At 38.9% G+C, this 27,886-nt stretch overlaps 1 protein-coding gene across 1 annotated transcript in view; it reads left to right on the top strand.

Annotated features, from left to right (window-relative positions):
• The first annotated feature begins 23,237 nt into the window (after positions 1–23,237).
• The window catches only part of RP2 (RP2 activator of ARL3 GTPase), a 55,619-nt gene continuing 50,970 nt past the window's right edge, over positions 23,238–27,886 (top strand). The window contains exon 1 of the mRNA XM_090264230.1: positions 23,238–23,507. Coding sequence (XP_090120356.1) covers positions 23,406–23,507 — 102 coding nt within the window. The 5' untranslated portion in view covers positions 23,238–23,405. The remainder of the gene's footprint in view (positions 23,508–27,886) is intronic.

Here is a 27,886-nt window from a genome sequence, read left to right as displayed (position 1 = left end):
TACAATAAAATATCCAGAATTGTCAGAAAATCAAGCTGTATGGAAGTTGGATAACCAAGGCTTTAAAGAAGCTACATTCATCCAGATGGGTAGTAGGGGTGGAGACACAGAGATGCACAGAGAGGTGCAGAGATGCATGGAGATGCGGAATGGGTGGTCACAAATTCACACATGGTGGATAAAAATCAGGATGAATACCTCAGGAGTGAGGGATCCTAACCCCATACCAGACCACTCAGTCCAGGTTTCCAGCAACGGGAAGATAAGTCCCCATAATTTCTGGCTGTAAAAACTAGTAGGGAGTAGGGGAGCAGAAGAAACTGTGAGATTCTCAGGAGACTCCTCTTGAAGGGCCTGCAACAGACTTAGGACTCACGTAGATCCACCCCCACTCTGGGATTCAACACCAGGGCAACAACTGGAAGGCCACCAGTGGTACACAGGGAGAAAGTGAAGTGACTGGCAACAGCGTGAATTCTGGGAGACAGATTCCTCTGGCAAAATGCCAGTGGCCAGGCAGCAGCATTGTCCCTTCTTTGAGCCCTCACCCACACAGAGCCACAGAGCACCAACACGGGTTGCCCTGCTTGGACAATTACCTAACTTACTGGTGTACTTTCCTACAATAGGCCACATGACTAAGACAGGGAGTCAAAGCAGCTCTACATAATACACAGAAACAAACACAAGGAGGCTGCCAAATTGAGGAGACAAAGAAATATGGCCCAAATAAAGGGACAGAACAAAACTCCAGGAAAAGAACAAAAGAAAATGGAGATAAGCAAACTATCAGTTGCAGAGTTCAAAACACTGGTTATTAGGATGCTCAAAGAACTCATTGGATACTGCAATGACCCAGGTAGAATTGAAGTTTGCATCAAATGAAACAAAGAAAAATCTATAGGGAACCAACAGTGGAGTGGATGAAGCTGGGAATCAAATAGACAATTTGGAACATAAGGAAGAAAAGGCATTCAATCAGAACAGCAAGAAGAAAAAATAATTCAAAAAAAACGGGGATAGAATAAGGAGCCTCCGGGACATCTCCAAATGTACCAACATCCAAGTCATAGGGATGCCAGAAGAAGAGAAAGAACAAGAAATTGAAAACTTATCTGAAAAATAATGAAAGAAAACTCCCCTAATTTGGTGAAGGAAATAGACATACGAGTCCAGGAAGCACAGATAGTCCCACACAAGATGGATGCAAAGAAGCCCACTCCAAGACACATCATAATTAAAATGTTTTTTAAAAAGGTTAAAGATAAAGAGAGAATCTTAAAAGCAGCAAGAGAGGCTCTCACTAGCATTGAGGCTGCAGCACAGGCAGTGGGCTAGTGTCCCCAGGCCTGGGAGAGCCCACAACTGCCACTGCCCCTGGTGCTGAATTTCCTCCTGGCCATCTCCACCCACAGTGGCTAGTATGGCTCAAACCTGGGTGTGGTGGGAGAGTAGATGCCACAGCATGGGTCCAAGAAGGCTGGGATCCTGTTTTGCTGGCATGGGAATTTATCAGAGGATCTTTCTGGGATCTTCACTTTCACCTTGAGGAACTGGTGGGATTCCTGAAGGTAAATCCCACAGAAGTGTACCCACCCCACCCCTTGCAACGTAACAGGTGTGCTAAGCCGGGGAGTCAAAGCTGCTCTTCCTAATACATAGAAAAAAACAGGGAGGATGCTAAACTGAGGAGACAAAGAAATGTGACCCAAATGAAAGAACAGAACAAAACCCCAGAAAAGGAAGTAAGCAAAATGGAGATAGCCAACCTATCAGATGAAGAATTCAGAACATTGGTGATAAGGATGCTCAAACAACTCATAGAGCACCACAGAAACATAAGGCAAGAAATGAAGTCTACACAAAGTGAAATAAAGAAAAATCTACAGGGAACCAACAGTGGAGGGAATGAAGCCAATAATCAAATCAACGATTTGGAACGCAAGGAAGAAAAAAGCACTCAGTTAGAATAGCAAAAAGAAAAAAATTCAAAAACAAAAAGAAGATAGAATAAGGAGCCCCTGGAACAGCTCCAACTGTACCAACAACTGAGTCATAGGTGTGCCATAAGGAGAAGAGTAAGAGTAAGAAATTGAAAACTTATTTGAAAAAATAATGAAAGAAAACTTCCTTAATTTGACAAAGGAAATAGACATCAGACTCAGGAAGCACAGAGAGTCCCAATCAATTTGGACCCGAAGAGAACCACACCAAGGCACATCATAATTAAAATGCCAAAAGTTAAAGATAAAGGGAGAATCTTTTATTTTAATTAATTAATTTATTTGTTTGTTCATTTATTTTATTTTATTTTTTTAAAGAGAAGGGAAAGGAGAAAGAGAGGGAGAGAAATATCACTGCGTGGTTGCTTCTCACTCGCGTCCTTAACTGGGGACTTGACGTGCAGCCTAGTAATGTGTCCTCAGTGGGAATCGAACCAGCGACATTTGGCTTGCAGGCCAACGCTCAACCCACTGAGCCACAACAGCCAGGGCTAAAGGGAGAATCTTAAAAGCAGCAAGAGAAAAGCTGATAGTTACCTACAAAAGAATTTCCATAAGACTGTCAGCTGATTTCTCTAAAGAAACTTTGCAGGCTAGAAGTATAATACTTGGCAAGAAGTATTCAAAGTGATGAAAAGCAACCTCCAACCTAGATTATTCTATCCAGCAAAGCTATCATTTAGAATTGGAGGGCAGATAAAGTGCTTCCCAGACAAGGTAAAACTAAAAGTTCATCGTCACAAGCCATTAAGAGAAGCTAAAAATGATGAACATTAAAATGGCAATAAATTCACAACTATCAGTAACTGAATCTAAATAACAAACTAAACAAACAAGCAGAACAGGAACAGAATCGCAGATAGGGAGATCAGTCGGGAGGGGAAGGGGGAAAATGGGGGAAAAGGCACAGGGATTAAGAAGCACAAATTAGTAGGTACAAAACAGACAGGGGGATGTTAATAACAGTATAGGAAATGGAGTAGCCAAATAAATTATGTGCATGACCCACAGACATGAACTAAGGGGGGATTGTTAGAGAGAATAGGGATACTGGATAGAGGAGGGAACAGGGGGGAAATTGGGACAACTGTAATAGCATAATTAATAAAATATATATATATTTTAAAGAATAAACTTTGTTTTGTGTACTCACAACTGTAAACCTACTTTTTCCCAGCCCTGGATGTACCACTTGTTCTTTACCCATTTGTAAATTGACGGGCACTTAGATTGCTTCCATATCTTGGCTATTGTAAATAATGTTGGAATGAACATATGGATGCATATATCATTTTGCATTAGTGTTTTGGCTTTCTTCAGATAAATACCCAGAAGTGAAATTGTAGTGTCCTTTTATTGTCTCATGTTAAAGCTTTTGTTTTAAAGTCTATATTATCTGATATAAGTATTGTTACCCCAGTTTTTTTGTTTCCATTTTCATGAAATATATTTTTCTATTCCTTTATTTTCAGTCTGAGTGTGTCTTTCAATTTAAAGTGAGTCTTATACAAAGTATATGTATAGGTCTTGTTTCCTTATCCATTCAGCTACCCTATGTCTTTTGATTGGAGCATTTAACCCATTTGCATTCAAAGTTAATTTTTGATAGAGACATATTTATTGCCATTTTTTATTCATATTTTTTTCTTTTCTTCTTTTTTTTAAATTTTATTTTTTGGTTTTTCAATTACAGTTGTCCCATTTCTTCCCCCATTGCTCCCCCCCACCCAGCCCACCCCTTTCTCCCACAATCATATCCTTCCCCGTTGTCCATGTCCATGAATCATTTATACATGTTCCTTGACTAAACCATTCCCTTACTTATCCCCCTTCTCTCCCTCCCCCTCCCCCCTATTGACTGTTATTCTGCTCCTTGTCCTACTTAGTTTGTTTGTTTATGTTGTTCTTCAGTTTCCTGTATTAGGTGATATCATATGGTATTTTTCTTTCTTTGCCTGGCTTATTTCACTAAGCATAATTCTCTCTAGTTCCATCTATGTTGTTGCAAATGGCAGGAGTTCCTTCTTTCTCTCTGCTGCATAGTATTCCATTGTGTAAATGTACCACAGTTTTTTGATCCACTCACCTACAGATGGGCACTTAGCCTGTTTCCAGCACTTGGCTATTGTAAACAGTGATGCTATGAACATAGGGGTGCATAGTTCTTTTGAATTAGGGTTTTAGGATTTTTCAGGTATAATCCTAGCAGTGGAATCACTGGTTCAAAAGGCAGTTCCATTTTTAATTTTTTGAGGTAATTCCATACTGTTTTCCATAGTGGCTGCACCAGTCTGCATTCCCACCAACAGTGCAGCAGGGTTCCCATTTCTCCACATCCTCACCAGCACTTGTTGTTTGTTGATTTGTTGATGATGGCCATTCTGACAGGTGTAAAGTGGTATCTCATTGTGGTTTTTATTTCCATCTCTCTGATAGCTAGTGATGTTGAGCATTTTTTCATGTGTCTATGGACCTTCTGTATGTCCTCTTCAGAGAGGTGTTTGTTCAATTCTTTTGCCCATTTTTTAATTGGGTTGTCTGTTTTTTGATGTTGAGTCGTATAAGCTCTTTGTATATTTTGGAGATCAGTCCCCTGTCTGTGATATCATTGGCAAATATGTTTTCCCATATGGTTGGTTTCCTTTTCATCTTGCTGATGTTTTCTTTAGCTGAGCAGAAACTCTTTAGTTTGATGTAGTCCCATTTGTTTATTTTTTCTTTTATTTCTCTTGCCTTAGGAGCTGTATCCATGAAAATATTGTTATGTGGGATATCTGAAATTTTCCTGCCTATGTTTTCCTCTAGGATTTTTATGATGTCACGGCTTACATTTAAATATTTGATCCATCTTGAGTTTACTCTCGTGTGTAGTGTAAGTTGGTGGTCTAGTTTCATTTTTTTGCATGTCCCTGTCCAGTTCTCCCAGCACCATTTGTTAAAGAGGCTCTTATCACTCCATTTTATGTTCCTTCCTCCTTTATCAAGTATTAGTTGACTGTAGATTCCTGGATTTATTTCTGGGCTTTCAATTCTGTTCCACTGATCTGTATGTCTGTTGTTGTGCTAGTACCAGACTGTTTTGATCACAGTGGCTTTGTAGTATTGTTTGATGTCTGGTGTTGTGATTCCTCCTGCTGTGTTCTTCTGTCTCAAGATTGCTTTTGCTATTCGGGGTCTTTTTTGACTCCATATAAATTTTTGGAATATTTGTTCTAGGTCTGTGAAATATGTCATTGGTATTTTAATAGGGATTGCATTAAATATGTAAATTGCTTTGGGTAGTATGGCCATTTTGATGATATTGACTCTTCCCATCCAAGAACATGGTATTTGCTTCCATTTATTTGTATCTTCCTTAATTTCTTTCTTCAATGTCATGTAATTTTCAGAGTACAGGTCTTTTATCTCTTTGGTTAAGCTTATTCCTCAGTACTTCATTTTCTTTCTTGCTATAGTAAATGGTATTTTCTTTTTTGTTTCTGACTGTGATATTTTATTGTTGGTGTACAGAAGTGCCTTAGATTTCTGTATATTTATTTTGTACCCTGCGATTTTGCCAAATTCACTTATTATATTGAGTAGTCTTTTAGTGCAATTTATAGGATTTTCTAGGTACACTGTCATGTAATCTGCATATAATGATAGTTTTACTTCTTCTTTCCCAATTTGGATGTCTTTTATTTCTTTTTCTTATCTGGTTGCTGTGGCTAGGACTTCCAACACTATGTTGAATAGGAGTGGAGAGAGTGGACAGCCTTGTCTAGTTCCTGATTTCAGGAGGAATGCTTTCAGTTTTTGTCCATTGAGTATGATGTTGGCTTCAGGCTTCTCATATATAGCCTTAATGATGTTAAGATGTGCTCCCTGTATTCCCATTTTGCTGAGTGTTTTCATCATAAATGGGTGTTGTACTTTATCAAATGCTTTTTCTGCATTTATTGATATGATCATGTGATTTTTGTCCTTCATTTTGTTTAGGTGATGTATTATATTCATTGATTTGCAAATATTAAGCCATCCTTGCATCCCTGGGATGAATCCCACTTGATTGCGGTGTATGATCTTTTTGATGCATTGCTGGATCCTGTTTGCCAATATTTTGTTGAGGATTTTAGCATCTATGTTGATCAGTGATATTGGCCTGTAATTTTCTTTCTTTGTTGTGTCTTGACCTGGTTTTGGAATTGGGGTAATACTGGCTTAATAGAAAGAGTTTGGGATTTTTCCTTCTTCTTGGATTTTTCGGAATAGTTTGAGGAGGGTAGGAGTTAGTTCTTCCCTAAATGTTTTGTAAAATTCGCCTGTGAAGCCATCCGGTCCAGGGCTTTTGTGTGCAGGGAGATTTTTGATTACTGTTTCAATTTCCTTCTTTGTTATTTGTCTGTTGAGGCTTTCTACTTCTTCTTGATTCAGTTTTGGAAGGTTATATGTTTCTAGAAATTTGTCCATTTCTTCTAGGTTGTCAAAGTTCTTGCCATACAGTTGTTTGTAGTAATTTCTTATAGTCCTTTGTATTTTCTGTGGTATCAGTTGTGATTTCTCCTTTTTCGCTTCTGATTTTGTTTATTTGTGTCTTCTCTCTCTTTTTTCTTGATGAGCCTGGCTAAAGGCTTGTCAATTTTGTTTATTTTTTCAAAGAACCAGATCCTAGTTTTGTTGATCTTTTGAATTGTTTGTTCGGTCTCTATGTCATTTAATTATGCTATGATCTTGATGATTTCCATCCTTCTTCTTGCCCTAGGCTTTGTTTGTTGTTGTTGTTCTAGTTCTTGTAGCTTTAGGGTTAGATTTTTTATTTGAGATTCTTCTATCCTTTTCAGATATGCCTGTATTGCTATGAACTTCCTTCTTAGGACTGCTTTTGCTGTGTCCCATAGGTTTTGGGCTGTTGTGTGTTCATTATCATTAGTTTCCAGAAACTTCTTGATTTTTTCTTTGATGTCATTGTTAACCTATTCATTATTTAATAGCATGTTATTCATTCTCCATGAGTTTGGATGTTTTTGATTTTTTTCTCTGAGGTTGATTTTTAGTTTCAAGGCATTGTGGTCTGAAAAGGTGCTTGATATGATTTCAATTTTCTTGAATTTGTTGAGGCTTGTTTTGTATCCTATCATGTGGTCTATCTTTGAAAATGTCCCATGTGCATTTGAAAAGAATGTATATTTTGCTTCTTTGGGGTGGAAAGGTCTATATATATCAGTTAAGTCCATGTGGTTTAGTGTGTTGTTCAATGCCTGTATATCCTTGGTGTTTCTTTGCTTCGAAGATCTGTCTATTGTTGATAATGGAGTGTTAAAGTCTCCTACTCTGTGTGTGTTGCTGTTAATACTCTTCTTGTGGTCTTCTAGTATTTTCTTTATGTATTTGGGTGCTCCTATGTTGGGTGCATATATGTTTATCAGTGTTATATCTTCTTGAGGATTGTTTCCTTAAGTATTATGAAATGTCCTTCTTTATCTCTTTTTATTGCCCTTGCTTTGAAATCCGTTTTGTCTGATATGAGTACTAGTACCCTAGCTTTTCTTTCATGTCCGTTTGCTTAGAATACTTTTTTATATCCCTTTACTTTCAGTCTGTGTAAATCTTTTGTTTTGAGGTGTATTTCTTGTAAACAGCAAATATGTGGGTTCTGTTTTCTTATCCATTCTGTTATCCTATGTCTTTTAATTGGGGCATTTAATCCATTTACATTTAAGGTTGTTATTGACATGTATTTATTCATTTCCCTTTGTACCTGTGTTCCTCTCCTCTTTTTTTCTTCTTTTTCTTAAAACATTCCCTTTAGCATCTCTTGCAATGCTGGTTTGGTGGAGATGTATTCTTTCAGTCTTCCTTTGTCTGGGAAACTCCTTATTTCACCTTCCATTTTGAATGAGAGCCTTGCTGGTTAGAGTATTCTTGGTTGTAGGCCTTGGTTTTTCATTGCTTGGAATATTTTTTGCCATTCCCTTCTGGCTTGTAGTGTTTCTGTTGTGAAATCAGTTGATAGCCTCATTGGAGCTCCCTTGTATGTTATTTGCTGTTTTTCTCTTGCTGCTTTTAGGATTCTCTTTTTGTCTTTGAATATTGCCATTTTAATTATTATGTGACTTGGAGTGGGTTGTTTAGGGTTCCTCTTCATTGGGACTCTCTGTGCTTCTTGAATTTGCATAACTTTTTTCTCTCATCAGGTTGGGAAAATTTTCTGTCATTACTTCTCCTATCAGCTTTTTTATTCCTCATTCCTCTTATTCTCCCTCTTTTATTCCAATGATGCTGATATTATTTTTTCTCATGCTATCCTGTAATTCCCTTACATCTTATTCATATATTTTCAATCTTTTTTCATATTGTTGTACTGTGTGGAATTTTTTTTCTACATTGTCCTCTAACTCACTGATCCGATCCTCTGCTTCATTTAGCCTGCTTATCTTTTCTTCTTAAAGAAGACCTTTTAAACATTTCATGTAATACTTGTTTGGTGGTGGTGAACCTTAACTTTTTCTTGTCTGTAAAGCTCTTTATCTGTCCTTTGATTCTCAGTGATAGCTTTTCTAGGTAGAGTAATCTTGGTTGGAGGTACTTGCTTTTCATTGTTTTGAATATTTTGTGTCCATTTCTTCTGGTCTGCAAAGTTTCTGTAGAAAAATCAGCTGATGCTCTTATGGAAGCTCCCTTGTTGGTAAATAATTGTTTTGCCCTTGCTGCTTTTAAGATTCTCTTTGTTTTTAACAAAATCTCACCATTTGCAATAACATGGATGGACCTAGAGAATATTATGTTAAAGAAGTCAGTCAGTCAGAGAAAGACAAATAACATATAATTTCACTTATTTGTGGAATTCAAAGAACAGAGTAAACAAACAAAATTGACAGACTCACAAATACGAAGAACAGACTGATAGTGGCCAGAGGGGACTGATGGTGAAAAAAAGCAGAGGGATTTAGAAGTACAAAATGGTAGTTACAAAGAAAAAGTCACAGGGAGTTTGTTTGCAGCATTGGGAATATAGTCAATAGTATGTAGTGGTTATGTGTGGTACCAGGTGGATACTTCAGATATCGGGGAAATGCTTTGTAAGGTGTATTGATTGTCTAGCCACTGTGCTGTATACCTGAAATTAATATAAAATAATATTGAATATAAACTGCAAGTGAAAAAAAGTTTAAATAAAAATCCTCTCTTTGTCTTTAACCTTTTGAATTTTAAGTACGATGTGTGTTGGTGTAGGCCTCTTTGGGTTCATCTTGTCTGGGACTCCCCTGAGCTTCCTGTACTTGTGTTTCTATTTCCTTTGCCAAGTTAGGGAAGTTTTCTGTCATTATTTTTTCAAATGGGTTTTCAATTTCTTGCTCTCTCTCTTCTCCTCCCAGCACCCCTATGATGTGCATAGTGGTACATTTGATGCTCCTTAAGCTATCTTCATTTTTTAGATTCTTTTTGGATTTTTGCTTTTTTGATTAGATGTTTTCTGCTACCTTATCATCCAAATCACTAATTTGACCCTCTGCTGCATCTAATCTACTGTTGATCCTTATAGTGTATTCTTCATTTCTGACTGGTCCTTTTTTGTTTTCTATCTTTATTCTTATTATGTTTTCTATCTCTTTGTGGAATTTTTCACTGAATTGATATATTTTTCCCTTAACTTTCTGGAGCATCCTTATAACCAGTGTTTTGAACTCTGCATCTGGTAGATTGCTTGTCTCTATTTTGTATAGTCCTGTTTTTGGAGTTTTGTTTTGTTCTTTCATTTGGAACCTGTTTCTTTGTCTTCTCATTTTGGCAACCTCTCTTAGTTTGTTTCTATGTATTAGGTAGAGCTCCTATGTCTCCCAGTCTTGGTAGAGTGGCCTTATCTAGTAGGTATCCAGTGGAGCCCAGTGCCATAGCCTCCCTAAGTCACTGAAGGTGAAGCAGGGTGCTTGAGGTGTACCCCTGTGTGGGCTGAGTACATTCTCCTATTGTAGTTGAGCCTTGATTGCTGATGGCATATAAATGGGAGGGATTAATCCCCAGGCCAATTAGTCTCAAGGCCTTGACTACAACAAATTTGCTGCTGTGCAGGGGCCAGTACTACAGAGGAAAACTAGTTTCAGTGAGGATCTGGTTCCCACTGAGTCTGCCCTTTGAGTGTGTCGCCTGTTTAGGTGGTTGGGTGGTGCTCTGGCATGGTCTGAAGCTGTCTACTGGGTTGCTAGTTCTGGGGACTCCTGGGAGGTGCATGCAAAGATCAGCTGCTGCCTGTGCCTTGCCCAGAGTGACCCAGCAAGTGCTGCAGACGGTTGTCACTTGTGCTGAGCTTGGAGGTGCCCAGGAAAGGCCAAGTTGTGAACAGAGGACAGCTACCACTAATGCCAGGCTTAGGACACTGCTCCTTTGGGATTTTTAGGAAAGTCTGCAGGTTGAGCCAAGACAGATCATTTGTATGGAAAAACCACTGGAAATGGATTGGATGGGCCTGAAAGTTGGTTGAGGTGGGGTCTCAGGGAATCACCAGGTGGGGTGGACAGTATTAGCCAAGTTGATGAAGACTCAGATATAGTGCCCACCTGCACCCACATGGAGAGGGAACAATAGCCTCTATCAGGACTTACATCTGCGAGAAAGCTGCCTCACTAGCCTTTGCCCTGAAGTCAGATAATTCAGTTTCTCCCATATGTCCCTGGAGCCTTTTGAGCTGCTGCCCCAGCACTGGTGCTCACACCTCCTACCAGTCTCAATGTGACTTCTTCTGTATATCCTTAGTTAGAGGACTTCTGTTCAACTAATCTTCAGGTGGTTCTCAACAATGGTTGTTCTGTCGTCATCGGCAGCCGTCTGTCTCGAGAGACGATGGTGTAGCTTCTTAAGAGTCTATCTGCACCGCCGAGAATGGCTGTGCAGTCCAACTCGGGAGTGACACGGTATCTGTCTCCTCCCGTGTTGAATCGACATCTTGCAATGATGCTGGAGTGTCCTCTCCAGTGAAGCTGAAGCTACAGAGCCTGGGCAGGGTGATATGGAGGGTCTGCTGTTGCCCATGGTTGTTCTGTAGTTTAGTTGTAATTTTGGTGGGATCATAGGAGGATGCAAGTATGGTGTTTACCTACTCCGCCATCCAGACCGGAAGTAAGAGCCTGTTTCTGATTCAAAGGGTTAGCCCTTCCCATCCCATCATGGGATAAGATTTTCAACTACTTAATTTTTTTCCATTCACTATTTTCACCCTGTCCTGTTTTTAACAGAAAGGTCCCTTAGTGAATTCATGTGCAAGTTACACATACTCTCATCAGTTTTGCCCAAATAGAGAGAAAAAATATCTCCATATTTGGGCATTTCATTTTGCAAAGAGACAAAAGAACAGTCCCAAAATGTATATCGGTTCTCCTTATTTCCCTGGAAGCAACTATATTATTTTAAAATTAATTGAATTATGGATTTTACATAAAATATTAAGTACCAATTTTTCTTTGAAACTCATAAAATCTTTCAAAAATCTTTTAAAAACATTTCAAAAGAAAACAAGACTTTATTGGTAACATAGACATAAAAATGAAATCTATAGAAATTCAAGAATTATTTGATAGGCTTCTGGGCTCCTTTGAAATAAGGTGAGCAAAGAATGGAGAGTAGATTTTGCACTTATGAATGAAACTAATTTGTAAATAGGAAAAACTGAAAGCACATAAATGTCCAATCGCAGGTATTGGGAGGGTAAGTGATTAGTGTTGTTGATTACATCTTCATGCATTATTAATCATTTCTTTCACTTACCCACCTACCCAGCTTCCTGATTTGCCTTCCTACTTCAGCTCAGTTAGCTGCAGCACATGTACATGACAGGCATCCATTATGTTATGACATCCCATCATGACAGGTGTGGTCAGTGGCATTGGAAATAATATTCTTTAAGAACAGTATAAGAGGCAGATAAAGTGTTTCCCAGACAAAGTGAAGCTAAAGGAGCTCATCATCACCAAGCCATTATTATATGAAATGTCAAAGGGACTTACTTAAGAAAAAGATCAAAACTATGAACACTAAAATGACAACAAACTCACAACTATCAACAACTGATTCTAAAAACTAAAAACAAAATCCAACTAAGCAAACCAGAATAGGAACAGAATCAGAGGTATGGGGATCATTTGGAGGGTTATCAGCTGGGAGGAGAGAAGGGGAGAAATGGGGATATGGTGGAGGGATTAAGAAGCATAATCGGTTGGTACAAACTAGACAGGGGGAAGTTAAGAATAATATAGGAAAGGGTGAAGCCAAAGAACTTATATGCACGACCCATGGACATGAACTAAGGGGGGTGGGATTGCTGGAGGGGAGGAAGGTACTGGGTGGAGGGGAGCAAAGGGGAAAAAACTGGGACTACTGTAACAACATAATCAATAAAATATACTTTTTAAAAAAAGAACAGTGTAAGAGTTGAGAAGAGATATGGATGTTCAAGTTGATGATAGAGTTTGAGTAATGTTCTAGGAATTCAACCTTGGGAAAGATAATGATTTTCTTGTGGTTAAGGAGAACGAATTGGATTACAGTCTAATCTAATGCATACAAAACGAAGGACGCAGATTTCAGTTAGTGAGGGCTTCAAATTTTGCTTTTATAGGAGAGTCTACAGTGGCAATCTATGGAGAAAATAAAAGTCTTCTAGGGATCCATCTTGAAGCTACATATGTCTAACAGTTTACATAAAACTGAGAAAATTTTTATTATCATTCCAAGAAATGGAAAGTACTGATGAAGTCTATAGGGGGGCTTCCATTTCTCCATTTTGCTGCATTCTGCTCTGGTCAGAGGTAGAGGTGAAAAATTGGACTTGGTTCCAGGAAAGGGTCGGTAAAATATACCTGGCTGTGTGGCGACCTCTCTTAGCTAAGTTAAGCTAAAGAAAGAAACAAAAGTTACATAAATCTTCTGTTGTCTGGAGCCTTAGCACTGTGCTGGGGCTCTGGAGCCACAACAATCTCTTCCTCCTGGATACCTTTTACAATATGATTTTTCAGCTCCTCCTATCAAGAGGTGGAGCCTATTTCCCTCCCCTTGACTCTTGTCTGGTTTTGTAACTAGCTTTGACCAATAGAATGTGATGGATATGATGCTGTGCCAGTTAAAGGCCTAGGCCTTAAGAGGCCTTGCAACCTCCATTTTGCTCTTTTGGAAGCTATGTGGAAAAGAGCTGAGACACACAACCAAAAGCTTCCACCAAGGCCCCACACATATGAGTGAGGCCATCTAGTATCATTCAGCCCTCATGGAGCCATCCTGGCTGACACCACACAAAGAGGAGCCCAGCTGCCTCTGTTAAGCCTAGTTCCAATTCCTAACCAACAGAATTGTGCTACTTGTTTTAAGTCCCTAGCTTTTGGAGTGGATTGTTACAATTATAGATAACTTAAAAAGATGTTATTACATTGCTTTCAGGATAAAGTCCTAAGTCCTTGAAGAGCTTGAAAGGCCTGTGATGATCTGGGGCCTGGTCATCTTTCTAACCTAACTTCTTGCTAACACTCTTTAGTCCAGCAAAACTTACCTAAGCCCCTGTGCTTCAGATGCCGTTTCACTGTGCTCCTGACTTTGGAGTAAGAGAGCCCTGGGATTGTTCAAATTGTATGACCTTGGTTAAGTGACCAAAACTCTTCTGGTCTCATTTTTTCTCATCTTTGAAATAAGAATAATAGCATTTACCTCACAAGGCACATTCATGACTGTTATGTGAATTCACCATGAAAATGGAGATGAGCATTTAGAATAGCACCAGGCAAATAGACAGCACACAATAGATGTTAGTAATAATAATATTTACATTGCCCTGTAACTGTCTGTTTATGTGTTTTCCCTCTAGACTGTAAGCTTTGTGAGGACAGCAGAGACCATACTTTGTCCATTCTTGTATCTCCAGTGCCAATAAATAATTGTTGGATATATGAATGAATCAGTAAGAGAACAAATAAATAAATTTATTCTTGACATGATATAAATGAACAGGACTTCTAAGCATATGTGAATTGGCATTGACCTCTTTTTCCTCAGGAATAGAATTTCAGGTGTTAGCTAATATTACAGTGGTAATCATTTCACATTATATGAGTGTATCAAGTGAACACATTTCTAGCCTAAATTTACAGGATGTTATACATCAATTATACTTTAATAAAGCTGGAAAAAGGAAAGAAAGAACAGGGCTTTAGGCATTAGCTCCACTTGTAAAAATGTGGTAAAGTCTCAAGATCCTGGTTAGATAGGATCACAAAAAGTGTTGAGCCTGATTCTTTGATTATGTTTTTTTTTTTTTTTTTTTTTTTTACTTTTTTCTTCCCACATAGAGGCTTGTAGTTGAGATCTCAGTTACTTCTTACTCTGAAAGGACAACATAAATATCTTAATTTTATTTGTGAGGGCTTTGTGTTTACCATGTATCATTTGTCTCTTGACAATAAATTGTATTGTTGTGATCGGAAGAAAGATATTATAATGGGTTTTGGGGGGTTGTTTTTTTGCAGAGGAAAGGCAGTTTTCTGTTTACTATTTCCACTTTAAGTTTATGCAAGGCTCTTCATTTTTGTTTTTGATGACAAGGATGAACAATGGTGGTAGTCAAGGAGACAGGATCATTACTGCAGTCTGGGAGCATTCAGATGTGTCATATTATTAATTAATCTGCTGCGTTATTTTTCCATCCTCTCTTCATGGGAAGTCCCTTTCTACCATGGTTATTAACAAGTTGTATAATTTATCCCCCAGAGGCACTCAGAATGACACAGCTTTGTTTTTAAAAACACAATTACAAAACAAGGCAGGAAATGTCATATATTTTATAACACCAGAGCCTAGTTGTAAAGTTAAATAATCAGGTGTTTTGTGACAAGTTAAGGGTTACTCACAACTTATGAAACACACATACAAAAAAACCCCTATGAGATAGAAATTATTGAGTTTACTTTTTTTTTTACAAAAAGAATCTTAACTTTTTCCATACTGTATTCATTGTTCTCATTTCCTCTCCCTCCAATCTCTCTTGAAAGCTCTCCAGTCAGGCTTTCATGGTCACTTCTATACCAAAACTGCTCTTGTCGAAGTCCCTAGTGAACTCCATATAACCAAATCCAGAAGTCACTTCTTTCTACATGAAAGACTTTCTTCCTTTGGCCTCTTGATTATTTTCCTAATTTGCTGGAAATTCTTTATTAGTTTTCTTAATTTTTTATTTTGAAATAATTTAGGATTTACATAAAGTTGGGAAAATAGTACAGAGAGGTCCCCTGTATCCTTCATCCAGCTTTCCCCAAAGGTGGCATTGGACATAACATAGTATATAATCAAAACCAGGAAATTGACATTGGTACAACGAAACTACAGACTTTATTTGGATTTCACCAGTTTTACATGTGTGTGTGTGTGTGTGTGTGTGTGTGTGTGTGTGTTTTGAGGGGAATGCATAGTAGAGATTCATGTACCCACTACCACAATCAGGACACAGAACAGTTTCACCACCACAAAGAAGCTTCCCATTTATAGTCATATCTTATCCCTAGCCCCTGGCAGCCACTAATCAGTTCTCATCAGTAAAATTTTGCCATTTCAAGAATATTATGTAAATAGAAACTTTTGAGATTGGCTTTTTTTCACTCACCATAAAACCTTTATAACATGAGAGAAGAAAAATAATTCAGGTTGTTATATATATTAAAAGCAAATTCCTTATGGCTGAGTAGTATTTCATTTTATGGATGTACTAGTTTATTTATTTGCCCATTAAAGGACATTTGACCTGTTTAGAGTTTTGGGTAATTACAAACAAAGCTGCTATGAATGCTACCTATACGTAATGCATCATTTCTCTCAGTCTGTTTTCAAGATTTTTTCTTTGTTTTACAGCTTTTAGAAATTTAATTATGATGTGTCTGTGGATTTCTCTGGGTTCCTCCTATTAGGATTCACTCAGTGTCATGAATTTTAAAATTTATGTCTTTTACTAAATGTGTTATTGTCGTACAGGTCCCTGAGGCTCTGTTCATTATTTTTCAATCTATTTTCTCTCTCCTTTGTTCATATTGGATAATTTCCTTTGAACTGTCTTTAAATTCACTAGTTTATTTCTCTGGCATTTCCATTCTGTTATTTAGTCCATCAAGCAAGGTTTTTTTTTATTTTTATTTTATTTCAGTTATTGTACTTTACAGTTCCAAACTTTCCACTAGATTCATTTTTATAGCTTTTATTTCTTTGCTGAGACTTTCTATTTTTTATTTGCTTCAAAAATGTTCATGATTGCTAATTAGAGTACTTTTATCATAACTGCTTAAAACCGTTGTCAAATAATTCTAACATCTATATTATTTCAATGTTGGCAACTGTTGATTGTGTTTTCTCATTCAAGTTGAGATTTTTGTGATTCTATTATAAGTGATTTTTATTTTATCATAGACACTTTGAGGATTATTTTATGAGATACTGGTTCCTATTCAAATCTTCTATCACAGCAAGAAGTAAACTTGTTTAGGTTAAGAACACACATCTTATCCCACTTTTGTGGGCTATGATACAAATATCCATTTAGTTTAAAAGTCTTTGCAGTACTGTTTTGGTCTGATCATGTGTGTGCTACTCAGAGATCAATCTGAAACCTGAGTAGTATTCTAGACTAATGTTTAGTTCTGAAATTTTTGTTGTGTTGTTTCCACTCAGTTTCATGCATGGTGTCATGATCAAGGGAGAAAACCCAAAAGAAGCCACTCACACACGTTTGTGTCTTTCCACAATGCCAGATTTATTAGGGGAGACCTTCCCAATAAACCAATAGAGCTACATGCAGGTTACACACACAGAAGGGGAGCTTACAACAGAAGTGAGCAGAGCAAGTGTCCAGCGCAAATTCCCAGTCACTGGCAGTGGAGAAGTGTGCACTGGTCTCAAGTCAAGTGGCTATAGTGAGGGCATGCACCCAGTGTAGCAGAAGTCCCATTGGGCTCTGAGTGTGACCTATGGCACAGCCAAAGCTTCCAGCATCAAGTGGTCAGAGCTCTGAGTTATTATAACCCACAATGGGCGGTGGTTCTACTTCCTTACATTAGTGTCCAGATGGAGTCATTATCCAAGTGTACAGACTTGCAGTTTTGAAGGTTCTGGGCCCCTGCCAAGAGCATCCTCGTTATACCCCATTATCTCAGTCTTGGTCATATTGCCACTTGACATAACTGTCAAACAGTTGTCAGACAGCATCCAAAAAGTCTGCTCTGCTCTTATTCTATACATCTGGACTACTCAGAGATCTGCCCATGGTTATAAAATTAAAAACATCATTTTATTTAGCTCTGTTCTCTTAGTAATTCTCCTTCCATTTTCTATTTAGGAGGGAATGGGATGTGACTTTACTCATCATGTTCCCCTGGACTTGAGCAGGTAGTAGGCTAATCAAAATGTTTTTGTCCTGCAGAGCCTTCACTTTCCTAGTTCTTTGGCAAGAGAGAGGGGCTTTCTTTGGGGCATTTTTGTCTGTGCCCATTGACACCTCTGGATTTTTTACCTCTCCAGGGCCCAAGGCCATGATATATAAAAGGCAAAAACAAAAAAACAAAAACAATAAAACACATGGAACTCACCACTGGTTATTCCTTAAGTCCTAAGGTCCCCAACCAGTCCACCTTTTTTTCTTCACCTTTCAGAGTCTTCTAATTGTTGTTTTATCAACTTTATCCAGGTTTTAAAAATTATTAATAGGCTTAATAGGGTAGAGTGTGCTTACTCCATCGTGTTTGGAACTGAAATGCCATTATCAGTTTTTGTTGTTCGTTCTTCTTCATATTCCCAAGGCTCCCTCTTCAGACCCCAATTCTTCTCTAGCTACATTCATCCTTAGCTGATATCATCAAATATTGTGACTAATTACTATCCCAGGTAGCTCTCAACAAATATCTTCGGCCATGAGCACTTTCCTGAACCCCAGACTCACATATTCAGCCACCTTAGATGTCTGACACCTCAAAATAGATAAATCCAGAACCAAATTCATGATTTTTATGTCTAAGCTAGCTCCTTCCTTATTCTTCCCCATCTCAATAAATGGCAACTTTATTCTGCCAGGTGCTTAGATCACCTTTAAGTTCTCTCTTTTTCTCTACCCCAATCCAGTCCATTAGTACATCTTTTTGGCTCTACCTTCAAAATATAACCAAAATCGAACTCACCATTTCCATAGCTACCTTCCTGGTTCAACCCAATATCATCTCTTACCTGGATTATTGGAATAGGCTTCTAACTGGTTGCCCTGCTTCCATTCTTGCCTTCTCTAGAATCTGTTCTCAACTTCAAAGTGTCTCTTTTTACATGCCAATCAGATTATGTCAAACTCCAAGTCCTTATCATATCCCTACCTGACCTGGTGCTTCTCCTCTTCTCCCTAGATTTCCTTGTCAATCTCCTTCTCACTTATCATGCTCCACTCACACTTGCCTTTACGCTGTCTGTAGAACATGACAACACTTCCTGCCTTTTGGTGCCAGCATTTGCTGTTTCCTCTGCCTGGAATGTACTTGTTCCAGATAGCCAAATGGTCTGGACCCTCACTGCCCTCAGCTTCATGCTCAAATGTCTCCTTATCAGAGAGGCCCTCCCTGACCACCCTCTCTAACATAATACTCCTACATCTCCGTGTCTCTTTGTTCTGATTTATTTTTCTCTTGAGCACTTGACCCAATTACCTATTGTTATGTAACAAACCATCCCTAAAATGTAGCGACTTAAAACAACAGCCATTTTATTTACTCACAATTTTGTGAGATGGAAATTCAGGTATTCCGGAGCCTCAGCTGGGATGGATTTAATGGCTGGAGCTGACCTCGTACATATAGGGCCTCACTTTTTACCTGGGTTCTTCAGCTCTCCTTTGTGAGGAGTTAGCCATGTAGCCAGCTTTGGATTTCTCACAGCCAAGTAGTCTCAGGGTAGCTGGATTTCTTACATGGTGGCTGGCTTTTCCCTTACATGGAGTGGAAATTGCCAGACTTTTTAAAATAAATAAATAAATAAATAAATAAATAAATAAGTAAATAAATAAATAAATATTTTTATTCTCACCCAAGGACATGTTTTCATTGCTTTTTAGAAAGAGAGGAAGGGAGCGAGAAACATCAATGTGAGAGACAAATATTGATTGGTTGCTTCCCATACACACCCTAACAGGGATTTTACGTGTATGGACCATGGAATGAACCCACCACCTGGGTATGTGTCCTGCCCAGGAATCGAACCCGCAACCGTTCAATTATGAGTTAACACTCCAACCAACTGAGCCAGACCTGCCAGGGTGGGAGGTAAGGAGGTGAGAATCATACAAAGCCTAGCAGAGCAGCTCTTAGGGAAGATTTGGTCTAGAAAGAACACTGACTTCTGTTTACTTTTGTCAGGAACCAGGGACAGGGAGAGGGAAGAGTAGAGAAGAAACCTATTCTTAAAAGCCCAGTGACTGTCAGGTGTACGATTTAGGAACTGTTATTAAATACCCTTTTACTAAAACTTTTTCCTTGTGGCACCAGTTTTCTTGCCCAGATACTTCTTTTTCACTATTTTGGAACTTTACACATGCAAATGCTGCTGAGTAATAATTACATGGGTTGGGATTGTCTCGATGTTAAATTGAGAGCTTATTTTTGGTTTGCATGAGTAGAAGGAACTAGGAAATACAATCTCTCATTTACCTTGGGCAAAATGGGAAGTAGCCTCTTTTATTAATAAACTTCCAAGGTTAAAACCAATTTTATGAATGAACACACTCTGACTAGCTCTGTGGTTTTAGTTTTATCAGTTTGTCCCTTTCCTGAAAAAGTATTAAAATGAATATTTGGAAGATGGAAATTCCACTAGGAAAAGATTATTTTAGTACAGAAACTATTGGAATGTCTTTTCTGTGTAAAGTTACTAGAATTATTTTTTAATTGATGCTGCTAAAACCATTCATTTCTGAGAAGCATATCTTGACTCTTCTACCCTCCCCATACACATCTAAGTTAAAAGTGTTTCCCCTGGTATTCCTCTTTTGTAGTAAATTCCAAATATTTTTATTTGGCTTACATTAAGAATTTTATCAACAACAGGTATCCTATGCTAAAAGCAGTCAGAAAAATATACAGCGTTATTGTATAACCTGATTACACACAATTCCTGATGCTTTTCAAAATAATTGGAGCTGGTCAATAAGATGGTGAAAGAAAATTGGTAAGAACTACTTAGGCTAAAGTATGAGAAGAGATGTTGCCTCAAAAATCTATTAAAAGAAAAAAAGTTATCTGCCTGTACAATTTTTTTAACCTTTCCATCCTCTTTTTGAGTACATATGTAGTAAGTACTATTGATAGAATTGACTCCAGTGGTGGTAGCCAGCCTCTGAGATGATACCCCAAAGTTCTGTGCCTTCCAGTATTCATTCCTTTGTTTAGTCCCCTCTGTTAGTGAATCAGAGCCAGCCCTGTGTGACCAATAGAATACAGTGGAAGTGATTGTGACTTCCGAGTCTACATAATAAGAAGCCCTGCCGCTTCTGTCCTGGTGTCTTGAAACACTCATTCTTAAAGCCCTGAGCATAATTTGTGAAGCTCTACCACCATAAGAACACCTGGCTGGAGAGATCACATGGAGAGGTCTGGAGAGTTCATATAGAATGATTTCTGGCCAGTTCCCCAACCATTTGAGTTATCCAAGCTCAGGCTCTGGATATAGCATGGAACAGAGTTTTCCCACTGAGCCCTGCTTAAATTGCAGATTCACGAGCAAAATAAATATTTATCATTTTAAACCATTAAGTTTCAAGTGGTTTGTTATGCAGCAATAGATAATGGAAAGACTCCTCCCCTTCCTTTTCCTTCACTTGTAAAGTGTTTCCTTAGGAGAGTGCATAGTGAGCAAGTATGTGTCAGGTCAACTCAAGAACAGGGATTTTTCCAGCTGTTGTTGCTGGGCAATTGGCTTATTCATGCTGTGGATATATACCTCTTCAGGACTTCCTTTTAAGAGGCAATGATGTCACTTCTGTGGTCAAGAGACACAGGGGACCCAATCCATCTCCAGGGCTTGTGACCAGGTGCAAACCTACAATGGAACTGTTTAATATACATGAATATATCTATTAAGCTGAACATAAAGGGCAGCTTTCTACAGAAAAGAAGTCACAAAAGTATCAGAGCAAGAAGGGTATAGGCATAAGGAGCAACCAATATCTGTCTCGACTCTGCAGAGTTAGAGCTGCCAACACATGTTCCCTTTTCAGGAACTTCTCTCCACCTGTGTTTGTAATATGGAACTCATCCCTGCAGCTAAAGGGGTATACACTTGACTGATGGGTGACCATTCTATGATTGATTAACCAGGAATTTATCTGGTCATCTCCCCTGAGAATCTGAACTAAGATCTAAAGATTGTAGCATGCACTTGGACAGAAAGGCCATAAGGAATCAGGGTGGCCTGGCTATTAGCCATGTATATGTCATTGAGTAAATAAAGAGAGCTAGTTTGCAGGGAAAAAAAAAAGTGGTGGTGAGAATCCATTAAGGAGAAGAAATGAGAAAAGAATGAAAGAGAAGAAGGAAGGAAAGAAGAAAGGAAGGAAGAAGAGGAGGTAGGGAGGAAAGAATGAGCATGAGAGAGGTCTAGCATTAGCTCTTTCATTGGTTTTCTACTTCCCAGTTTTTAATACTTAATTTAATTTAATTTTCCTTTATTTTATTTTTGATCAGGCAGGGGTGATGGTGGGATGGCATTTACTAGAAAGGGAACTTTATGTTCACTTTTGTTTAAGGGCCCCTGAAGAGATCACTGTTGGAACCTCCCTTTTCTCCACTGTACTATGTGATGGTCACGATTTTACCGTTCTACAAATATAAAATATCTGAGGATATTAACCAAAACATCCTCACATAGAACTTTCATCTTGCTCTGGAGGAGAAGAAGTATGTACTGGGTAAAGACTCTATTGCCTAAGAACTGGAACTTACATTTGCAGTAATTTCTAATACTTGAGCACATGCACTTTTCTTCCTCATTGTGCAATAAAGGACAGAAAGTGAAAAAGGGAACATTCTTAATGCTCAAGTTAAGTCAGAGACTCATTTAGGATATACACTAGATGTGAGTAAGTGTGGGAAAGCAAAATCACCAAACAGGAATCTGAACTGATCTGCATTTGATGTCCTACCAAGATGTCAAAATACTATGCTCAGAGAATTAAACCAACAACTCATAAGCAATACGTGTGTATTTTAGTAAATTCAGCCCATGTGTAACTAATGCTAATTTCTGGTATATATTTTTAAAATATCTTCAGATAAACCATATACCACTTCCTCAGAAGAGATCTGATTGTTTAAATGGCAATGCTTATGTCCACATGTAGGCTATAAACTCCATAAGAAGAACCACTTTACCATAAGCCTACCCTCCCCAACACACACCCGTTAGTCACTTTCTTTGGGAAGGAATATATGGAAAGTTATAAATGCTTCCTTCACTAGCATGCAAGCATTCATTCATACATTCATTTGACAGATGTTTTATTGAGCACCCAGTATGGAGTTGGGCAAAGCCTAGGGAATTCAAAGGTACATGCCCTTAAGACAAGTTTTCTTCTCAAGAAATTCACAGGTCTGATACACAAATAACTTTTTCTAAGTACTTGTGCAATTTTAGAGCGATACGTGGAAGTGTTTTTTAAAAAAGCACAGAAGAGCGGACATAGAGAGTCAGGAGGTTGTGGGGGAAGTTTCCTGAGGGAGGTGACACTGGCCAGACGATATGGGGACAGAGGATGAGTGATGTGGGGAAAAGAGGAGTGAGGAATACAAATTTCAGGGCCCCTTCCTGTGTCAGCCTCAATTCCTGTTTCCTCACAACTTGCATTACAAAACTGAAGTTCAGCGTTCCACTAGGGATCTCTCCCGTACCTCAGACTTGGAAAATGACAACCAAAGACAAAAAGACTGGGAGGCGGACTGAGACTCCCAGCAGCTACAGAGTCCTGGGAGCGCTGGGCAGAGCTGGGGGCGGGGCCCGCAGTGCGTGCGCCAGAGCTGGCTTGGGGCCCGGCCCCGCCCCTGGGGGGCTGGCGCAGGAGTTGGGCGTTGCTTAATTGTGTGCATGAATCGACCTCTACTGATAGGCTGTTCAGGGCGGCTCGTGGGGTTTTGATTGGCTCACCGGACTCAGAACGGACATAGCTGGTGGCGGGTCGTCTGGGCGACTGAGAGGGAAAAAAAAAAGGAAGGGGTGTTAGGCCTCGCGGGCGGACCGGGGCTGCGGGCTGCTGGGCAGTTCCGTGGGGCGGTGTCCAGAGAGCTGTGGGGCCCGGGAGCCAGGGGTCGCGCCACACTCCAGGAGGTGCCTGACCGAGAGGGCTGGCAAAGTGTTACGTCCGAGAGACCCCCCCAGGCCGTCACCATGGGCTGCTGCTTTTCCAAGAAGCGGAATTCTGAGAAAGAGTCTCAGCCCGAAGGCGAGGAGGAGCGACCTAAACAGTACAGCTGGGACCAGCGCGAGAAGGTAACCAGAGTCTTGTAGCCACTGGTCTCAGTTATCCCGAGCCGCTCCGCGAGTGTCCCTTGTGGCCCAGGAGGGATGAGGGGGCAGACCCAACTGCACTCCCAGCCCCCGCCTTTCCCTCCCGCTCTCTCCAGCTATCGCCCATTCTCTCCCCCCCTTCCTCTCTCCCTCCCTCGCTCCCTCCCTCCTCTCTCTCTCCTTCCCCCCCATCTCGAATTTGAAGTCTGGGTGAATGACTTTTGGGGGAGCCATGAAATAAAGCACTACAGAGGGCGCTACGGGGAACTGTGGAGCGCTGGAAGGGGCCTTAACACGTTGTTCAATTAGATGCCCAAGTTAAGTCCCTGGTGGCTTTCCCTCCGCTCCACACCCAGATCTCCAGTCCCAGGATGGGCTTGAGAGAAGGAAGAAGAGCCGGCATTGCCCCGTTTCTCAAATCTGCTCATTTCTCCGGCAACACCGAGCGGGGTTTTGTCTAGTCCTCGAGTTACACATGGACTGATTCTCATCTCTTTCGCGGCTTATGTTCTTTATGGGGCTGTTTTCTCTTTTGTCTGCCTGAGCCAGTAAATCTCTTTGGGACCTAATGGTATACTCCATTGCTGAATTTTCTCACAGTAGTGGGCTATTCAACGTACAGCTTTACTTTCCCCCCTGTTCCAGTTATCCTAAAGGAATAATAAAAATCGAATCAGTTTTGGAATGTGTATGAACACTGTATGGTGAAAATAACCAGCATATACCAGGCAGTATTTACTATTGCTTCAAATGAATGAAAACGCTCTATTTTTTACTTTTATATATATAGCCAGAAATGAAAAAGCCTTGAAAATGCCCACTACTCTTGCACAAAACACATTTAGTCATAAATTTCATAATGCTTCCTCTTTCTACATAGTTCTCCATTTGTATTTAGTAAAACACTTTGCTAGATTTATCAATTTTTTTTCTTCCAAACAAAATGAGAGACTTTTTAAAATGCGTGTTATGAAGTTAACTCCCATAAATGCTTTATAGTAAATTTCTTGTTAATGTTTTGATTTCATAGACCTGCCAGTGTGATTTCCAGTCCCCTGAAGAATTTATTCATGGGAACTCAGTTCTTCAAGTTTGAGATTTAAGAAAGTGGATGCTTTCCACAGACTTCTCAGCCCCATCTTTCTGCCTGTTTCTCAGATCATTCTCTACTTGTAGCAGTGTTTGATAATGTAGGAATGGGAAGTACTGTGCTTTCTGTGGCACAAGAAGATTGTACCTCTGGCTTAAAATTATTTAGTGGGCCGTTTTTTGAAAGACTCATTTCGTCAGCCTTAGGATTTCTAGCAATGCTGCTTAAGCTTCAACTGTATGCCATAGAGAAAGTTGTGTATTTATTTTAGCTTTTTGTTTTGAAATCATAGGCCAAAACTAAAGTGCTTTTGTTTTTTATTTAGAGTAATCTTGGTTGCCTTCAGTAATTACTTCATAATAAATTGTTTTACAATTAACCTTCATTAACATGATGTTTGGATTAGTTGGAATCTCACATGTTAATCTTGCTCCTTTTAGATAAATGGGTATGTTCTGTGATTTTTTTTCTTTTGCTCTTCGGCTAAATAATTAACTCACTGAAAAATAGAAGAGTGGACACCAACATCTAAGGTTTCCCCTCAAATGAGGCTATAGTAAATTTCCAATTGTAGACATTGTTTTGAGCTTACAGGAAACATTCTTTGGGAGCACCACTAGGTACTTTAGTTGTAGAGATGTATAAGAGATGTTACTGGGCATGTAAAATAAGCTCATGCTTCCGGGTAAGTGTGTAATAAAAGTTAACATCTTGATCAACTCAACTAATCAATGCTCATTTTCTAAATGAGCATTAGATTTTGAAAACAGCCCTTTTGGACTGTTAGAGAAAAAGAATTAACAGCGTACATTTCAAGACAATGGAGACACCACATTTCTCATCATTGCTTTTTCTTTTTGGAATTCTTTTCTTTTGGAATTACTAAGAATTCACTGTAGGGTGCCTCATTTATGATAGCCTGCTAAATTTTATATGATTTAAAGATTTTTTTCTAGTTTCTTTCTTCATGAGGCCAATTTGGGCTACTGTACAACTGTTCTATGTTAGTCTAATGATGCTTTTACTGAAGTTAACATGATCTTCCTTGCTCTCAGATTTTAACTGTACCTTAAAAGTAACAGAGTGCAAATACAGCCCATAGAACGTAAATAAGATATCTTGCATGTATATTAGCAGAGTAATTTGTATTAAAAGGCTTCTATAGTGTGATTGGGAGGTATAGCATATACAGTTTTAAAGTTGTATCAGACAGTTACTGTTCATTTGTAAGACTTTAGGTGTAAAAACAAAATGTGTTGCCTGGAAAGTTACCTCACAACTTGGAAAAACCATGTTTAAATTTTTCCTTCGGTTGTGTAATCAGAGTATCTTTATTGAGAGGCACCCTCTGGGTTTTGCGTTTTGAGTTGTGTAATTGGGTCAGTCTTAGGGGACTAGAGCTAGGAGAAATTGTCTCAATTAGAAAGAATGTTTGGGGACTAAGTGTTGTCATGGTAACTGATACTGTAATCCAAAGTGTAAGAAGTTCATTTTTCACTGCTGCTGGCTTTGAAAAAGAAAAAAAAGCTTACTGTACAATTACTACATAGACATGATGCGAAATATTTTTGGATTGTAAGATCTGTGTTTAAATAATTTGGAAAGAAATGCTTTTATCCTTGTTATCTGTATCTTGCCTCCCATAGGAAGGCAAATTATTACTCAAGTACCAAGGAAAAATCAAAATGATAAGAATTATCCTTGCCCTTGAAGAGCTGACTAGCTTTTTTTTTTTTTCTGAGTTGAAATATTTAAGTACAAACAGAGGGAAGATCAGTGGAGTGGTACAGAAAAGTAGTTTTCTTTTCTAGTTAGTCATACTAGTGCACCTCCTAGATGATAGAAATAATGGCATAAGTATGAAAATTGTGACTTTGAGTAATGACAGTATCTATTACATCGGTCTCATATTCAATAGAAAAAAAACACTAAACAAAAGCCTTACACCAGAGATTCAAGTAACTGCATTTTATTCAGTGTCTGCTGTGGAACTTTGGATAAAGCAGCCAATCTGTGCATTTCAGATTCCTCAGGTATAACATGGGACAGTGCTAAAGATGTCTCTACTAGTTAATAAGATAAAAGCCTGTCCTGAGGAAGAAGGGTTAGACAGTAATGGTCACCTCTGAGGATAGAACATGGACCAGAGGTTGGGAAAGAAGAATTGGTCTGAATATAAGGCAGATCATAATTCCCAGAGTTGTTCATCAGTGGAACTGTGTTCTTGTGAGGAACTGATCTCCATGTTAATGAAAACATTCAGACTATAAGTGTCTGCATTGAGTAGGAGGTTAGATGCTGTTTTTAGCCTTTTAAGTAAGTAAGGTATTCTGGTTATCCATTGCTGCATACCAAACCACCTCAAAACTTAATGGTTTAGAATAAGGGCAAGCACTTACTTTTTTCACAACTCTGCAATTTGTGTAGGGCTTAGCAGGGTTGGCTCTCTGCTCTACGTGGCATCAGCTGGGACAGCTTGACTAGGAGCTAGAGGATCTGCTTTCAATATGGCTTAGTCACAGAGCTGGCTGGCAAGCTGATGCTGGGCTTGCAGCTGAGACTTCAGCTGGGGCTGAGGACCAGGGACCTCTTCGGGTACCTTAGGCTTCCACATAGCACGATGGTTGGATTTCAAGGGCAAATGTCCTAAGAGAAACTAGTAGAAGTGCATGGATTTGTCTAACTAGCCTCTTAAGTGATATAGCGTTACTTCTGCCACATTCTGTTAGTTGAGGCAGTCACAAATGTCCACCCGTGTCCAAAGGGAGGGGACCTCTTGATAGGAGGAGTGTCAGAGAATTTGTCAACATATTTTAAATCCTTTACATGAAGTTGTTTTTTTAAGGAAATAAATATTTCTTTCTTTATACATTAAAAAAAAATGTGTATATATATATATATATATGTATATCATATACCATACAGTTCACTCATTTAAAGTGTGCACTTCAATAGTCTTAATAAGTTCATAGGGTTGTGTTAGCATCACTATGGTCTAATTTTAGAACCTTTTTTCCCCCACAAAAGAAATTTATACACATTCCCCCATTCTCCAGCCCCTGGAAACCACCCTTTTACTTTCTATCTCTATAGCTTTGCCTATTTTCAACATTTGTCGGTGGAATAATACAATACGTGGTCTTTTATTACTGGCTTCTTTCACTTAGCATGTTTTTAAGATTCATATTGTAGCATGCATCAATACTTTATTCCTTTTTATTGCTGAGTAACACTTAATAAAATAGATATTTTTTTTTATCAAAGAGGTACT

This window comes from Furipterus horrens, unplaced genomic scaffold (assembly GCF_987537825.1).
Source record: "Furipterus horrens unplaced genomic scaffold, mFurHor1.1.pri manual_scaffold_17, whole genome shotgun sequence".
In the NCBI taxonomy this organism is placed as follows: Eukaryota; Metazoa; Chordata; class Mammalia; order Chiroptera; family Furipteridae; genus Furipterus; species Furipterus horrens.
The sequence above is the reverse complement of the archived record's forward strand: the minus strand, read 5'-3'. Positions and strand labels throughout refer to the sequence as shown.